The sequence below is a fragment of the Eschrichtius robustus genome, chromosome 11, assembly GCF_028021215.1.
Source record: "Eschrichtius robustus isolate mEscRob2 chromosome 11, mEscRob2.pri, whole genome shotgun sequence".
Taxonomy (NCBI): domain Eukaryota; kingdom Metazoa; phylum Chordata; class Mammalia; order Artiodactyla; family Eschrichtiidae; genus Eschrichtius; species Eschrichtius robustus.
Genome location: NC_090834.1, coordinates 97696730 through 97713859, shown reverse-complemented (window position 1 = coordinate 97713859; position 17130 = coordinate 97696730). Strand labels below are relative to the sequence as shown.

The 17130-nt window shown below is 46.1% G+C and overlaps 1 protein-coding gene across 3 annotated transcripts in view; it reads right to left on the bottom strand.

Moving 5' to 3' along the window:
- EXT2 (exostosin glycosyltransferase 2) overlaps positions 1 to 17130 on the bottom strand; it is a 133872-nt gene that overhangs the window by 96118 nt on the left and 20624 nt on the right. For all 3 annotated transcript variants that reach the window (XM_068555502.1, XM_068555501.1, XM_068555503.1), the window contains 3 exons: positions 11651 to 11846; positions 9693 to 9832; positions 6802 to 6895 (listed from right to left, as the gene is read on the bottom strand). In XM_068555502.1, coding sequence (XP_068411603.1) covers positions 6802 to 6895; positions 9693 to 9832; positions 11651 to 11846 — 430 coding nt within the window. The remainder of the gene's footprint in view (positions 1 to 6801; positions 6896 to 9692; positions 9833 to 11650; positions 11847 to 17130) is intronic.

Sequence of the window (17130 nt, the reverse complement as noted above, 5' to 3'; positions counted from 1 at the left end):
GCTACTGAAACAAAACTATGAAACTCAAAATATCCCGTAATCACACTCTTCCCCAAGGCTCTCCCACTGGCCAAAGAGCCTGACTTTGTATCAGACCATGGTTGTCTGTTTCACAGGGAGAACTCCAGGGATCAGGTCCGTGTGTGTTTGTTGAAGGGTAAGTGATCCAGTAGCTTTTTTTAGGGCAAGTACAAAAGCAGGGACGGGGAAATAGAGCTTGGAGTGGCATGTTGGGACTGGAGAGCGGGGGGTGGGGGGTGGGGTAGGGGGGATAGGAAGGGAAGCAGGGAACACTTGGCATTTTTTAAAAGCCCTGAGAGTTCAGTTTATGTATATTAAAAATTTTTCAATTTCACAGTGTGGGGGGGATAAGAGTGACAGACATTATAATATTGATCCTGGAAATGAGAAGTGAAATCTTTTCCACATTCTTCGTAACATATTTCCAGGGATGTGTCCAGTCCCAAATGTCTCAAGCAACCACATTTTGGGGAAGACTATCCAATAAGCAGTTAGCTTGAATTACTGGGAAGGGCATCCTCATTTTCAGCTTCGATCCAGGCCACAAAGCTCTATAATCTGAATAAAGTTGTGGGCAGCAAAAGAGTATGTTCCCTGTCTGTCCCTTACATATTGTGTGGTCTTGGGAGGATCACTTTACGTCTCTTTTCTTCAGTTTCCTCACATTAAAAAATTCGGATTATTCTTCTTGCTGCCTATCTCACTACTTTGTTTACAGAGTTGGCTTTGTAAATTGTGTGTGTGTTGCGGGGGCGGGGGAGAGCAGGGGGAGGGAGGGAGGGAGAAATGGACACAGATTGCTGTGTAGCCATCAATGGACACAACAGTCAAGCCACCAGCACAGGGAACCCTCAGAGAACACATCCCTCGGGACTGCTGAGGCTTCTAGATATCCGAGGGTTTACACCTTTAAGTGAATCACAAAACCTTTTTAAAAAATAAAAACAAATATTTTAGATAGAAAACTTTATAAAATATTTTACATGAAAGCCAATATTTTAAAAATATATATATGCTAAACAAAATTTAAACCTTCACTTAAAGACTGCAGGGCATCACCAAGAAGAGCCATTTCTGTATTTCCTCAGTTTTAAGATGCCCCATCAATGACATCTTCAAGGGGATGAAATAGAAACTATATTCAATGTTCAAAGTGATGGTAAGACTCATTTGGATGCCAGAAATCCAAAATATGAAAAACAAACAACACACGCATACTTCTTTGAACCGAGGAATTCCGCCATCTTACAATGACACACCCATATCGTGAAGTGCACACAGCGGTCTGCGTATATCCAAAGTGCTGAGAGTTCTATTTTTAAAATAGCTTTTCCGTCTTCTCTATTCATGCCTGACTGGCAGCTGACCCACCTCACAGGCCCTCAGGTGTAGTCTTTCTCTCTTTCAAATGTCACTTTTAAACTACTATGGCTATGGAAAGCGGATAATTCAATGTGCTGAAATGGCGTGTAAACAGGATAAAATCGCAGCCTCCTGTCGGAGCTCTCCCCTGAATAAAATGCATGAGCTCTGGTGGACGCACACACACTTACTGTTCTGTGGTCTCTTCTGCTCTCTCCTCCGGCATAGCTACACCTAACTACAGTCCTGCTAGGTGAGGGTACCACAGTTTCTTCATTGGAAGTGTTCTTTTTCCTAATCAGCCCATTATACCTTCAAGTACTCCTCCATAGCACAAATATTTGGTAGGCTTAGTAGGAAAATATGAAGGCAGACTGAGATGGGTCAGTGTAATGGATTGAAAAGAAACGGATATTTTAACTTAGCCAAGCGTTAAAGGAGAGATAGAGCAAAGAAGATGCTGAATGTTTCTGCCACCTCAAAGGCTCCTAGTCAATTGAGTACAAAGAAGAGTTCAAAGGCAAGGCAGGCTCCTGACTTCCACCTCCTAGTGTGGCTGAGGTTAGAGGTCACTGCTGGTGGAGCCACTGACCAATAAAAGAATGTTTGGAAACTCCGTGCAACAGATAAACTGGGGATCCGTTTACGCCTTCCTCCTTATCCACACAAACACTTCTAACTATACAGTCCAGTGTCTATTCAGCCCTCCAATATCCCAGATTGCTTTCTTTTCCACTGTGATTCAAAGGGAAACTGGGGATGTGAATGTTCCATTTGACTATAGAAAAATACTTGGTTGCATACTTCTTCCTGGTTTCCAGTGTGAGAAAGATGGTTGACGGGACTCCCCATCTTTAAGGCTTTCATCAAATGCTACCTCCCCAATAAAGCTGTCCCTAACAGCTTTGACCCATACTTCCTCCCATTTCAGACCCCTAACATCCTTTGGAAAACCTGCACCATCTTCTCACCTTTCTTCGGGCTTATACCCATATATCCCCAAGATGGCTGTTAGGCCTCTGTGGGTGGGGATCACAGGTTGCTGATCATCTCCCATCATCTCCCCTTGGGAAAAAAACATAATTAGGGCTGCACTGAATTAATTAACTAGTTAATTTAGCTCATAGGACAATAAAAGGCTGACTGATAAGTTGGCTTTATACTGCTGCAACTATTAACCTCTAATTGAAGGAACTGGTTTTTAACTTAACCACAAAAAACCCCGTAAGCCACCCCAGCTCTTTCAATGCCACATATGCCAGTACTGCTGGCTGTTTGCCTTTAGGGGTAGACAACACAGATGCAGGCTGTACTTCAAAAATCTTACCTTGACCCCAGCTCTTACTTCAGGGTCTAGCCCTGCATTTAACGTTATGGCTGCTTCACTAGCGCATCTAAGGTCAGGTGGAAAACTTAATTAGGTTTCCTTGTCAGGCAGAATATCTTTCGCTCTTGGTACATCCTAACTCCGGAGTCATGTTAAGGATTTTCACCATGTATTCAGTGATCAGATTATAGCCCTTGAACTCTAAGCTGCAAAAGGTTACTGCAGTACCTTCGTCACCAAGATCCCACCCCACATTTCTGGGGTCAATTCAGAAACTCTGGCTCTATTCCATCACGGGAGAGCAGAACCCTGTGCTAAGTGCAGGAAGGAGCGGGTCTCGAGAGAGCGGCTCTGAGGACAATGTCAATGTAGCTCACAGCACTTAGGATTTCTTGGAAACAAATACTCAAAAGGAAAAATGAGTCACTTAAAAGTGGATGGAGCCCTCTGCTGGCTACAACTGTCCACGCAGGCCCTTGAGCCGGTTCTGAGTTGCTGAGCAAGAAAATCAGACCCTCTGTTCCTCGGTCTCAGCTCATTCTAACATGATCAACCAGGGGTTCCAAGGTATCAGCTACTGATGCAACAGGTTTTCCCCTAAAAGTTTATGCCTGTCTTACAAAAAGACTCAAATTTGACCTCCCTAAAGAGGATTCACTAAGGTGTAAAAACTTTCCAGAACCAAGTGTGTGCTATTTTTTCAGTTACTCCTGCCAAGTCAGATTACATCAATGGAGGGTATACAGAAGGCAAAATGACAAGCATATTCTGGAAAGAACAAAAGAACTGTCTCTAATCTTAGAGAGATGATTAACTATCAATAGAAAAGTGGTTCCCCATCACAGAAATTTTGCTCCATGGGGGGGCATCTGGAAACATCTAGAGACATTGCCGGTTGTCACAATTTGGGAGACAGGTGTACTGTTGGCATCTGGCAGCTGAACTTATTCATCCTTTATAACTATCTGGGAATTGCTTCAACCAGATAATCTCACCTCTAGTTGAGATCAGTCCAGTCTAGAAATGTGAGGTTGGGAGACGAAAAGAGGTCATTTTGGTAGAATATTCAGAGAAAGGGGAGCAGGACTAAACGGGGCATGGCAGCAGAGTGTGTCAGAAGGTCTGAAAATAGCACAGAGAAAAGGGGCATCAGCAAGCAGAAGGGAGATTTAGAACGGGAGGCAGGAAAGTACCAAGACTGCCTTTATCCTGCAAGTTGACATAATGTAGGTTATTCACCACCAGAGACAGTAACTGGCCCTCATGACAGGAGGTGGTCATGGGAAAGAGATGACCACTTAATTATTAACGTTGTCAAGGACAAGAGTTTCACAGCGTTTTTTAACAGCTGAATGGAACATGAGAGATGATCTAGCCAACGCCTTGATTTCATAAATGAGGAAAGGAAAGTCCAAGGAGTTTTGGTAACTTGTCATGGTTGTATAATTAATAGGGACAGACCCAGGGCTCAAACTCGAGTCTTTTGACTCTAAGTGTGTCTCTTTAAACCAAAATAACCTAAAAGTACACTGTTTTAAGTAACCTTTAGTCATTCCATCTCAACGGTTCTATGATTCCGAGCCTGTCACCAAAAACGCCGGCCAGGCTCGTCTCAGACCTGTGGTTCCCAAACCAAGCTCCCGGAAAACAAGGGCATTCTGTGAGCTGACAGTGGGCACTCTGCTTGGGAACTAAGTGATTCTCTTTCCAACACTAAGGTGGCCGGGGGGAGAAGGTAACTGGACAGAACTTGCTCACTTTTACCTACTCAGTGTTTTCTTAGCCTTTTAGAGTAAATCTAGAAAAAGATGATATCTGACTTAGCAGATGATTCTCTATTTAATTATGTTAACAAATCAAGATGCCATAAAAAGAAACACAAAGAGCATAAACACCAGCGCCCTTCAAGGAGCATTTTCTTCTACATGAGTTGTAAGAATCACAGGTTTAGATCAAGAATGTAGAGATCTCTAGACTGATTTTCTAATTCACTAAAACTCAGATGAGGTCAGGAGTTAAGTAACAAACGGGGAAGCCCAGAAACTTAAAACGAACACGGGTGTGCTATGAAAAAACTTCAGGGAGGCTAAACTCAACCTGTGATTTGTTTTCAAATCAGAACACCGAAATGTTTTACAGATGAGGATACTGAGGTCCAGAGAAGGCAGATCCTTGGCCAAGGGCACAGAGTTAGTAACTGGGCAAGCTGGCATTCAACACAGGCAGTCTGGGCTAAGAACCTACAGACTCAATTACTGTGTGATGTGCCATCTCTGTGGTTTAAGAAGCTCAGTACCAAAATAAAGAGGTGGACTGACCACATTCACTAACTCCCTCCTAAAACCCTAAAATGACAATTAAGGGGAATTTCTAAAAATTAAGGCATAATCACTGAAAGATAAAGAGAACGGGGGAGGAGATAACAGCAACAAAATGTGGAAGCGGAAAAGCAGAAGGAAAGGTGGTAGCTGACGCTATAGGCCCAAGAGAGCGCATCCTAGATCAGCTGAGAAAAATCTGAGTTCCGCTGCAGAGACTCAGGGGAAAAGGCAGTGCTCAGAGCAGGAGGACAGATGGAAAATGTATTTAGGAAGCAGTTAGAAGCCCAGAATTCCTCCCCATTCCACACAGCTGGGTGACTGCCCTGCCTTCGCCCAGACAGAGGCCTGAGGCTCGTTCCTGGGACAAGGTTAGACACAAGGGGGCATGGGGCAGTTACATCCTCAACGCTGAGGGCCCTCCAAACCTCTTCTCCAGCTCAGCACCTACACAGATAATTTTGATAGAAATAAAAACTTGTTAAAATCCATTAAAAAAAAAAAAAAAGAATTGGAGAAAACCATAATCTGAAAGGATACATGCACCCCAATATTCACTGCGGCTCTGTTTACAATAGCCAAGACACGGAAGTAACCTAAATGTCCATCAACAGATGAACGGATAAAGAAGATGTGGTGCATATGTACAATGGAATATTACTCAGCCATGAAAAAGAATGAAGTAATGCCATTTGCAGCAACATGGATGGACCCAGAGATGATGATCATACTAAGTGAAGTAAGTCAGACAGAGAAAGACAAATATCATATGATATCACTTATATGTGGAATCTAAAAAAATGGTACAAATGAACTTATTTACAAAACAGAAATAGAGGGACTTCACTGGTGGTCCAGTGGTTAAGACTCTGTGCTTCCAATGCAGGGCGCGTTCAGTCCTTAGTTAGAAAACTAAGATCCCACATGCTGCGCTGTGTGCCACATGGCGCAGCCAAAAAAATAAATAAATAAAATAGAGTGGATATGGATATATGTATGTGTATAACTGATTCACTGTACAGTAGAAACTAACACAACATTGTAAATCAACTATGCACCAATAAAAATTTTTAAAAAAAGAAAGGAAAAAAATAGAAACAACATGCACAGTACCAATACTGGGATAGTCTTTTTTCAGTTAACTTGTTTTACATTTAAGCCCAACTAAACTTCTTTTGGGAGAGAGAAAGGGCAGCAGGACTAGACAGGACACGTGGTGGATGCGTTAGACAGTGGAGAGCAGCCCAGGGGAAGGGGCATCAGAAGGCGGACGAGAGACCTGGGCGGGGAAGAGGGAGGGTGTACGTGTTCTGGGGAGAGGAGGGCACCTCTGAGTCACAAGGGCCGCCGAAGAGGGGTCCAGGCCAGCTGGCACCAAGACACTCTCGAGGGCAAAGCTCCTCAGCAGCACCACCCGGAAACGTGCTGGCTTCCACAGCCATCTCAGTCACCAGAACCCTCACCTGCCACGTAAACCACCTTCCAGAGAGGGGCAGCTCCGCGTCCTGAACATACCGCTGAGGTGTGACCCTAGCGTCACAGCAGGCTTATTACCTCAGGAGCATTTCTGAATCTCTGATAGTTATTATTCCAAACCTTACCTGATGCAACTCCCTAACACTGCTTTCCTCTTTTAAGTTTGGTTGGTCAACGCAGTGGAGGAAATAAATCCCACTCCCCCACTCAGCAGCTATCACTCTGTACCCAAGCAGCCAAGGCCACCCTTTCACGTCACCCACGTCCCCTCCCCAACAGGGCTGCCTGGCCCCTTACCTGTCTCTGCATTTCTTCAATCTGTCTTTGGGGGATGCTCTGCAGAATACTGTACACATGTGGCATCTTTTCTTCTGGCACAGCCACCGATGCTCTAGAGACAAGAGCGAAACAACTGATGGACGCGCAGCCCCGTCCACAAAGCGCTGCTACGTACATTTCTTGTTTAATTCTCCCAAGCAGAAGCAACAACACCCCAAACTACCCTCAGCCCCACAGTCCCTGCAGTGAGTAGTCCCTCTTCCTTGCCCCTTTCTCAGGGCTGGCCAGCTCAGAGGAGCTCCCACCAGCTCCATCTCTCGGCTCCCCATCACCACTCCATTCATCTCCCCTCCTCCGTCCACTCCCCACTGTGCTTCAGCCGCACAGGTACCCTCTCAGTCTCCTGAGCATACCACACTCTGCCTAACCACAAGGGCTTTGCGTGTCCAATTCTGCCTACCTGGTACTCTTCTTCACTCTTCACTGCCCTCTCTGAATTAACAATGACTCTTCTCCTTTAGCTATATTCCCCAATCCATTCATTTATTCAGCATATATTTATGGAGCCCCTACGATGTGCTAGGTCCTGGCAATACAGCAGTGAACAAATCAGACATGGAAGGAAGGCCAGGGAGTGAGAGGACCAGGGGAATACCCGAGGGAGAGCATTCCAGAAGGAACAATAAGCAAAAGGCCCTGAGGAAGCAGGGTGTCGGGAATGTTCCAGCAACAGCAAGGAGGCCAGTGTGGCAGGAGCACAGTAAAGAAGGTGGAGAATACCAGGCGATGAAGAGAAACAGGGGAGGGAGGGTCACAGCAAAGCCTCTGGGGTCTCCCTGGCCATTTAAGGACTTATGCTTTCATTGAGATAGAAAACCACAGAAGGTGTCAGGAAAGCACGGCATGATCTGGTTATGTTCCAACAGGATCATTCTGCCTGAAGTGTTAGAACAAACTACAGAAAGCAGGAGCGGAAGCAGGGAGAACAGCTGGGGCCCACTGCATGGTCCAGGCAAGGGATGCTAAGAGGGAGGAGGTGATGGAAGTGACGAGGGAGCGGAGCCAGCAGGACGTGCCGCCAGATTAGAGATGGTGCGTAAGGGAGAGAGGGCTCGATGACGACTTACCCTTCATGGATTCAGCGGAGTTGGTCATTATATTTGTCTAAGTTAATTTATTAAAATCTGAAACCCCCTCTGCCCACTAGCCTAGTCCATTAGGATGGAACCACGTCTGGTCCCACTCACCAGCATATCCCGAGCACCTGGCATATTACCTAGCACAACTGCACTTAATAAATACTTGTTAAATAAGTAAATGATTTCTACCATACAGATGGGAAAACTGAGGCTCAAAAAGATTAAATGACTGGCAAGATCACAAAGCTAGCCAGTAATAGAGCTGGTTATCTGAACCCCAGCCTTCTGGCTTCAAATCCAGAGCCCTTCCACCACTTATCCATAATTACAACTACCCAAGCACATCTAGATCCTCATAGGAATGAATATCTTCTCAGACGCAGCTCAGGGTCACTGCCTCTGAGAAGCCCTACCCAACCCCACAGCCAGCAAGGGTATGTGTCTCTTCCTCCCTCTCCAGGCATCCCATCCAGCCAGGGCTGCATCTCAGCTCTGCATCTGGTAATCACTGGCTTACTTGTCTATCTCCCACCACTGGACTAAGAGCTTCTCAGAGGCAAGACCTGACTTGATCATCTTTGTATCCCCATACCCAGCACAGTACCTGGCAAAGAGAGGGTGCTCAATACATATTTCCACAGATGAATAAGTGACTGGAAGTGGCTCATCACTTCTCCAGGACACAGAGAATCACACACCCTCCTCCTCCAGGCTGAACTGGGCTCCCTCCCCGTTCTGGGTTTCCATAGGCCCCCTGCATGCATCTGTTACAGCATTTATCATACAATATTATAATTGTTGGTTTGTCTTCCCCGCTGGATTCTCACCTCCTTAAGAGCAGAGCCTGTATTATTCACGGTAGGCTTTCCAGTAAATGTGAGATAAATCAATGTACACATGAATGAATGCTACTTAAATTGTTCAAATACCTGTGGTGACCAAGCTTGAACATGATATCAAAAAAGGTGGGAGAGGAGAAAGCAATTAAGCACTTGTAGCAAAGACAAGCCTGAGAGGTATGTACAAAAGGAACTCGTTTTCAAAAACCTTTAACCTCCAAAGTCCTGGGGAAATGAAACAACAAGAGACGAGCAGACTATTCCATGAAGCACAGCACTGACAGTCATATCCAGGCAGGACCCACGTGTGTCCATCTGTCCACTGGGAGTGTTTCTAAGCTTTCACCCATGTGCAGGCGCTCCGCCCAGCCAGTACTTTATGCAAATTCAACAGACTCTAGAGCAGTGGTTCTCAACTGTAGCTACAAATCAGAATGGCCCATGGAGCTTCAAAAGTCCTGAGGACAAGGCCCAGGTATGTGTTTAAAAGTTCTTCAGGTGAGTACACTCTACAGTCACAGCTGAGAACCACTGCTCTAGGTCAAGGGTAAACAGCCAGATGGTAAATATTGTAGGTTTTGCAGGCCATGTAATCTCTTGTCATTTTAAACTACAGTACTCAACTCTGCCACTGTCACTCAAAAACAGCCAAAGATCATGTGTAAATGAATGGGTATGCTGTGATTCAATAAAACTTTATTTACAAACACTGGCAGCCTGCCATATTTGGCCCAAAGGCCTGTTGGCCAACCTCGGCTCCAGGCCAACGGACTAACTCTCCTTATGGAAAATATAGCAAAAACAGTCTGAAGGAGTAGTTCTCCTTCAGTAGTTCTCCAACCTAGCTATGCGTTACAATTGCTGGGGGGACTTTTAAAATCCAATCCATGCAGGACTCCTGGTGCAAAGTTTATCAGAAGGTAACACCCACCTCTTCCAGTCAAGAACTTCAGAGAAAGGCAAAATGTAGGAGTCTGCAATGATAACTGGGACACAGCCGGCCCGCAATACATCACTCAACACCGCCTGGCCCAGCCGAGCTCCTCGAAGGACCACACAAAAAGTAGCCTCCTGCAGGAATACAGGCAGAGGGAGGGATTACATACCAGTTTCGCTGATCTACTTACTCTGATCCCTGCAGACCACAGAGTTCTCTCAAGGGCTGAAGCCAAGCAACACCAAAAATGCTAAAAGGTAACAGGTCACACCAGGAAGACTGAAAAGCTTAAGTGGCTGCGATGTTCCGGTTTTCCACTCTTCGGTGTCAGCGCAATGCCTCCACTGCAGGCATTCTGAAAATGTTCACAACCCACGTCTAGGTCTTGCTCTGGACACTCAACAACGTGACTTTGCAAAGGCTGGATTCTTTCAGTCCTAGTGTGCTGTGTACACACACTGTGGCACGCTGGCTGCACAGCGCTCAGAATACTTACCTCCGCCTACCTTGTTATAGAATTATTTGGTCTGGGCCTATCAGTCTCCCTAGAGGACCCCCTAAACAGAAAGTACCAAATCTCCTTTTATCTTTCTACTCCCCATGGCATCTAGCAGTGTGCTTTGCATATAGAAGACATTCATTTCATGAATGCAATGCCTTAGAAAACATATTAAGACAGATATGTTCTATTTAGAAACAATCCATCGAACAAAAAGCAACATCTCAAAAGGTTTCTCCCTCGTTCACTCCCTCAAACTTGTACTCGATGTGGGACACGTTTGGGAAAGTGAGAGATGTACAGAAGAAGAAACAGCTGCAATAAGTCAACCAAAATAAGAAAAGACCCCATCTCTAATACTCAGTTTCTCCCAGTTTTTGCCTCTTCAGGAGGAAAAAAAGTTAAAAAACAAAAACACTGTTTAAGCTTTAAAGCTAGAGAAAAGGAAAGTTCAGAAAAAATATGAAGAAACTCAACATGCCAAATTCCTCCGGGGATAAACCAGAAAACAGCAAGAGTGGAAAAAGGGCATCAGTCATGGTGGAGGTGCAGGTGGACAGCTCAGCTGGCCCCAAAGAGTCGGTGTCCAGATGTGGACACACGTGCTGATAACCATTTTTCCTGTCTAGACAAAGGTTACTATAAATACTCCTGCTCACATCACCACTGTTATCAGTCAGACATTCCAGAGGAGATGCAGCACTTTTTGAGAGAAAGTATTTTAACAATCTCAGCATGGGCCAGTTCTCTTTGGAGATTTAAAAAAAAAAAAAAAAAAAAAAAAAAATCACACCAGCTCCTTGATATTTCTCCTTGAACTAACCTGTCTGTATTTTAAATATTTAAGTGAACAAAACTCAATTTCTCCTTTCCTAGCCTCCATGCCCTTGGAGTGTGAAATATCCTGCTTATAAAACATCCCCAAAAGGACTACTCTGCTTCTGTATGGAAGACCTGCCACTTCCACAATACCAGTAGGACATGCTAAGGGCGGCAAAAACACCAAGAGACAAAACGGTAACAAAAAATAGAAACCTCCCACTAAGGAAAGGCTGACCATGGCCTTGCGGGCTGGCACAGTCAGAGGATACAAGCTGCACCTTAGAGAAGGAAGTTTCTCTGGGCTGGATTATGAATACAGTGATAAAAGCAAAATACATATGCCTGCTTTGTCTACGTGGCTTTTTGTAAATCTATGGGATTTGTGCTTTTGCAGTAAGATGAATATTTGAAAGGAGCAGGAACGCTCATAGGCCAAGCAGCTTTGCACAAACAGTACACAGATGCCAAAGCTCCTGGAGGTCCACGGCTGCAGTGAAGAGCAGTTGTGTCTTCCTCTCCCCTTGGGGAGCTCTGCTAGCTGAACGTGGGGAACACCTGTCTGCTGGGGTCAGTTTCACCTCGCGGATGTGACCTGTGCCGAGCCCCGAGAGAGGTGCCGGGTGGCACTCACCTGCAGCACCTGCGGGTAATCGAAGACCTGGTGCTTGTGGCAGCGCTTTCGGGCGGCGGGGATGCCCTCGGAGAGGTTGGTGCACTTGTCCAGGACCAACGCCGCTTCTCCGTGTCTGGCCTGGAGGGCGGCCAGCTCCTCTCTGTACTCGGGATGCAGAGCCATCTGGGACGACAGGAGGAAGTACCGCCGTGGCCTACGAAGGACAAAACGAGGGACTGCGACCTTGCAGCCACTGTGCGAGTCAAGGTGAGACCAACTTTGATATTAAACTTGCGGCAACAAGCATTTTCTCACCCTTCTTTATTCACATCCTTGACTCTTTGGGAAATTATACTCTGGGGCATTGATGAGTACTTAAAATATTATACAATCTAAGAAAGCAATCTATGACTCATTTACATGCTGAAGCATCATGCCGTCATTAAAGATTTCATTTGGGAAAAGTTCTTAATGTTTTGAGGAAATGCTTATAATATGCTGAGCTAAGGGAACATGCTTCACGTGTGTGTGTACGTATATGTGTAAAGACAGAAACTGACTGACTGGTTGGTTATTTGGAAGAACATCAAATGTTATCATTAGTTCTATATGAGTTCTCTGCTCTGAAAAGGAACTGAGAGCGGGCTGCATCCTTCAAACAGGAAAACAAGGGGTCTTAATGGACAGCAGTGGCTGTGAAAGCAGAAGAGGTGAAAGACTGCTTCCGGCTGTTGAGTGGCACCCTATGCCACTCAACATCCCCATCCTCAAGGCCACATGGACTCAGGAAGACCAAATTGGTCATTGAGAACAAGTGGAAAAAACCATCTTCACCAAGGGATGGAACCAGTCTTAACATCTGGATAGCAAGGATGCTTACAAGAAAATGGAGTGAAAGAAGGATTTCCAAGAATCTAGCGCCATTTAAATCTCCACGAGAGACAAAACGTGAGCACAAAGTGAGTAAGCCAGGAGCTGGGGGGAAGACTCTGGGGAGACCAGATGGTAAGTAATTCCCTCCCGCAGGCAGACAGGTTACAGAGCATAAACACGACGTGGGCTGAGGGACCAGCAGGGATCACTGTAGAAGAAAGGAAGAATATAAAGCAGGTTCCAGAGGAAATGAAACCCCCATCAGACCTAGAAGCAGGACTCACTTAAATCTACCTCAAACTGGTACAGACCAGGGAAAATACTGAAGATACACCTCTCTGGGTACTGCCACCAGGCAAGATAACAGGAAGCGATGCATAAGGAACGACCCAAAGGCTACAGTCTGAACCCCACTCCCCACCCCACCGCTTTTCTTCTTGCTTTGGGAGAAAGAAAGGGTGATCGTTTTATTTTTCCATTGTTTCTCAGGCTTATCTGGAGGGTCCAGCTGGAGAACACCGTATGCATCCACCCATGGCCAAAAAGAATAATCATTCTCTAACGGAGAAGGTGCCACCTTCCCAAGCGCTAAGCTTCACGCCCAGAAGACACAGAGCAGTGATGGAGAAGGTGAACCCTCTCCCTGCCAGCGGTTCAGCCAACAGAGCAGCACTCACCACAGCCGTGCACGGCTCTCAAATCCGCAGAACCATTTCTTCTGGTCATTTCTTTCCACAGCTGAACTAAAAGCAGAGGGTACTGCCCACACCACAGGGAGGAAAGAAAGGGACAAGCAGATTCCCTAGAACTTCACTGTCCAACAGCTGTTAGCCACGTGAGACCATTTAAATCTACTAAAATTCAAAATCCAGTTCCTCAGTCACATTAGCCACATTTCAAGTGCTCAACAGCCATATGTGGCCAGTGGGCACCTGACAGCACAAATACAGATCATCTCCTCACCGATAATTCTATTTGAGAAAGCTGCCCTGGACGGCAGTGCAGACCCAGAGCCTGGGGTAGAGGCAGGCAGAGGTTAAGAGAGACGCGGAACAGCAGCCCGTCAGGGAGACAGTGCGGATCAGCTGTATCGACTGGTTTCTCTCATCCTGGGCAACTTCCCCCTAAATTACGTTTTATTGAACAATACACTGTATAGTTACAGCCAAAAGTATTCCTTCTAGCCACTGAAGCAGACTCTTGAATTCTACTCCCAGCCCTGAGCCTCAATCTTTTTTCTTTTGTAAAAGCATTAATTTTCAGAGGGATGACTTATGATGGGAAGATCACATACAGGAGCACTCTCAGATGATCTCAAAGTGAAGACCATCTCCATTCAAAGTATTTCTGTAATCAAACTTGTCCGTTTAAACAGGAGGAAGATTTACAGTCAAACTCTCAAGACAAGCATGGAAACCACCTTAACAATTAAAGCCATTTGAAAATGAAATGAACTGTCTTGTGAGGTGCTGAGTTCTTTTTATTACAAATCAGAAAACTTTTCATTAAGAAGTAATAGCAAAAGGTATACATTAAGTTAGAGCTGAACAGCCTCTAAAGGTCTTTCCAATTCTCAAGACACTGGTTCTACGGTGGATGTCATGGAGCACTGGGACTTGCTGGATATTTCTGGAGATTCTCTATTTACATAAAACTGGAGCTCCGGGCTGCTAAGAACAAGAATAGACATGCTGGTATCCAAGGGGGTGTCCATGCAGGAGGATGTAGAGTGCTGGAGTCCTGGAGGGAAGAGGGTGCTTCTGCACAGCGGGGGTGGCCTGCCCACAGGGAATGCTGAAGTCTTAGTTGGGGGAGAGCTTCTACTTGGGGGAAGAGCAGGGAGGTGGCCTGGCACAGAGTACGAGATCCCTAAAAGAGTGACAGGGGAAGGGGTAGAGGTAGTTATGGCCTCCCAGCATGGGATGCTGAGACCAGGTGAGGTTAGGAGGGCATCCTGGCAGCCCAGGAGAGTGTTAGAGGCCGGGCAGGCTGAAAGGGAGGGGGAGGGTGATGGCAAGAGCAGCATTACTCCAGTTGGGGGCGGGGGGGGGTGGGTCAGACACAAGAAAGGTGAGGAGGGTATCTGTCCTGGGGTGATGGGGGGGAGCAGGACCACTACATGAGGGTCAGAGTCTGAGTGGGCATGGAGAGGGCATCTGTGCAGTGAGGGGGCAGTGGCAACAATGCGACAGAATTCTGGTCACATACAAGAGGGTCGATCAAATAAGATACTGAGGATGAGGGGAGCCAGATTTCTCACTGTCAGAGAAGGGAATTACGTAAAGAGAGGGAATTCCCTGGCGGTCCAGTGGTTAGGACTCCGTGCTTTCACTGCCGACGGACCAGGTTTGATACCTGGTTGGGGAACTAGGATCCCGCAAGAGGCGCAGTGAAAAAAATATATATATATATACGGAAAGAGAGAAAACCAGAATGCCCCTACGGTGTTGGATGGAATTGAAGATACCGATATGAATGCATGGTTTTCAATACATGTAGACACATAGAGAGAGAGAGAGAGAGAGAGAGAGAGAGAGAGAGAGAGAGGGAGAGAGAGAGAGGGATCCACCTATACAGACAGAGAAATGAATACAGATGCTAACGTGTGGTGCTCAAAGAAACTCTTGAGTAAAGAAAGACTCTGGGTTGGATTTCACTGTTAAGAACACAGTTCTATTTTTAGACACTCAGCCACCAGGCTCCCTGGGTCCCCACCTACCACTACCATTTTCTACGTAAATGTGCAGATGTGAACAAGAGTCTAAAAATGTTCCCCCTGCCTGCATGCTGGCTCTCCCTGACCTGGCAGATGGCTGGTTGATGGAGCAGGCCCATTTTAGTTTTAAGCAAACAAAATCTTAAGGTGGATTTGTTTTTCTTTCAAGGACTAAAATTACCAGCTATGACTTTCATGTTTCCTCCCAGCAGTGCTGATATCGAAGCTTAAGTAAAATCATGCTGAGAACTCAAAGTCTCCCTCAATAGTAACAGTTGTAAACTCCCAATTTAGTTCCTTTTAGAGAGAAAATGACAAGAATTCCAGCTGAGGCCAACACAGCTGTGAGAAGAAGCTATCAATAGCAGCAGTCCTCAGCTTCCCATTGAAAAATACTGAGAGAGATTTAAAATAAAAACAAAGCTCTTACTACTCTATGCAGCCCTCAAGAGATGTGGGAATTCCCTTAAAAAGCAACTCTCACAAAGAGCAACAGATCCCAAATGTTGCTGGGAGGTCACCCACACTGCCTCCTCCCAAGTCCCTAGAAAGTGTGATGAGTCTGGAGCCTGTCTTTGCTTTGCTTTGTTTTTTTCCCCCTTTTTTTCAGAGGGAGAGGAGTGTTGTTTTTAAAAGAAACACCACAACTGCAGGGCCAGACTGCAAAACCGGTGGGGAAATGGAGAGGGCGGGTCCAAGTCGGCCATAGAAATCCACCCCTTGGCCAGCAGGGGGAGGACCACGCCCATCGCAGCCTTTAGTGTCCTTCTGCTGCCCTTGAAGACAGAGCGCTACTCTATCTAGTTACTGAACCTCAGAAGTTTAGAAATCAACTGCAGCCTTAAGCCATCTAAAGATCTTAATTTCAGCCTATACATAAAAATTTAAAAAAAAAAAAAAATTAGAGATTACATTACCAAGAAAATACCACCGAGAGAACAACCTGTAAATCTCTGAAACTACCCTTTGAAGGTAATTACTGTTCAGAGTGGTTTGCTCTCCTTTGTTTCATCTTCACTGAATCTTTTCCTTTCGGTATGTTTTCTTCCCTGGATTAAGTCTGAAGGGAAGTGACAGTCCTAAACCAATATAAAAGAGCTAGGGACGTCCCTGGTAGCGCAGTGGTTAAGAATCCGCCTGCCAATGCAGGGGACACGGGTTCGAGCCCTGGTCCGGGAAGATCCCACATGCCACGGAGCAACTAAGCCCGTGCGCCACAACTACTGAGCCTGCGCTCTAGAGCCCGCGAGCCTCAACTACTGAGTCCGCGTGCCACAACTACTGAAGCCCGCGCACCTAGAGCCCGTGCTCCGCAACAAGAGAAGCCACCGCAATGAGAAGCCCGCGCACAACAACGAAGAGTAGCCCCCGCTCACCACAACTAGAGAAAGCCAGTGCGCAGCAACGAAGACCCAACACAGCCAAAAATAAATAAATAAATAAATAAATAAATAAATTTATTTAAAAAAAGAGAGAGAGAGCTAGATTATACTCAAGAGATTACATGATAAAGAGAGTTTCGTCCGAGCAGTCTTAAGAGGCCCAGAGGCAGCTGAGCCGGCCTGCCAGACTCGCTCCTCACCTGCTCACCCTGTCTCGCCCAGGCTTTCTCGGCCGCAGCACTGCTGACATTTGGACCCAATGATTCTTTGTAGTGAGGGGCTGCCCTGGGCATCGTAGAGATTTAGCGGCATCACCGGCCCCCACCCGCTAGATGCCTGCAGCACCTTGTGCAGAACAGAGTTAACACAGCCTGACGGCTCTCTTTTTCGAAAGGCTGGCCCTTGGCTGGTGCATGGAACTTCGATTTGGGGGGAGAACTATAAGAATGGCTCACTGGGCCCAAACTGTACAAACAACAGGGTTTATGCTGAACACCGGCCTTCCTTCTGGGAGCCTGGAATTACGC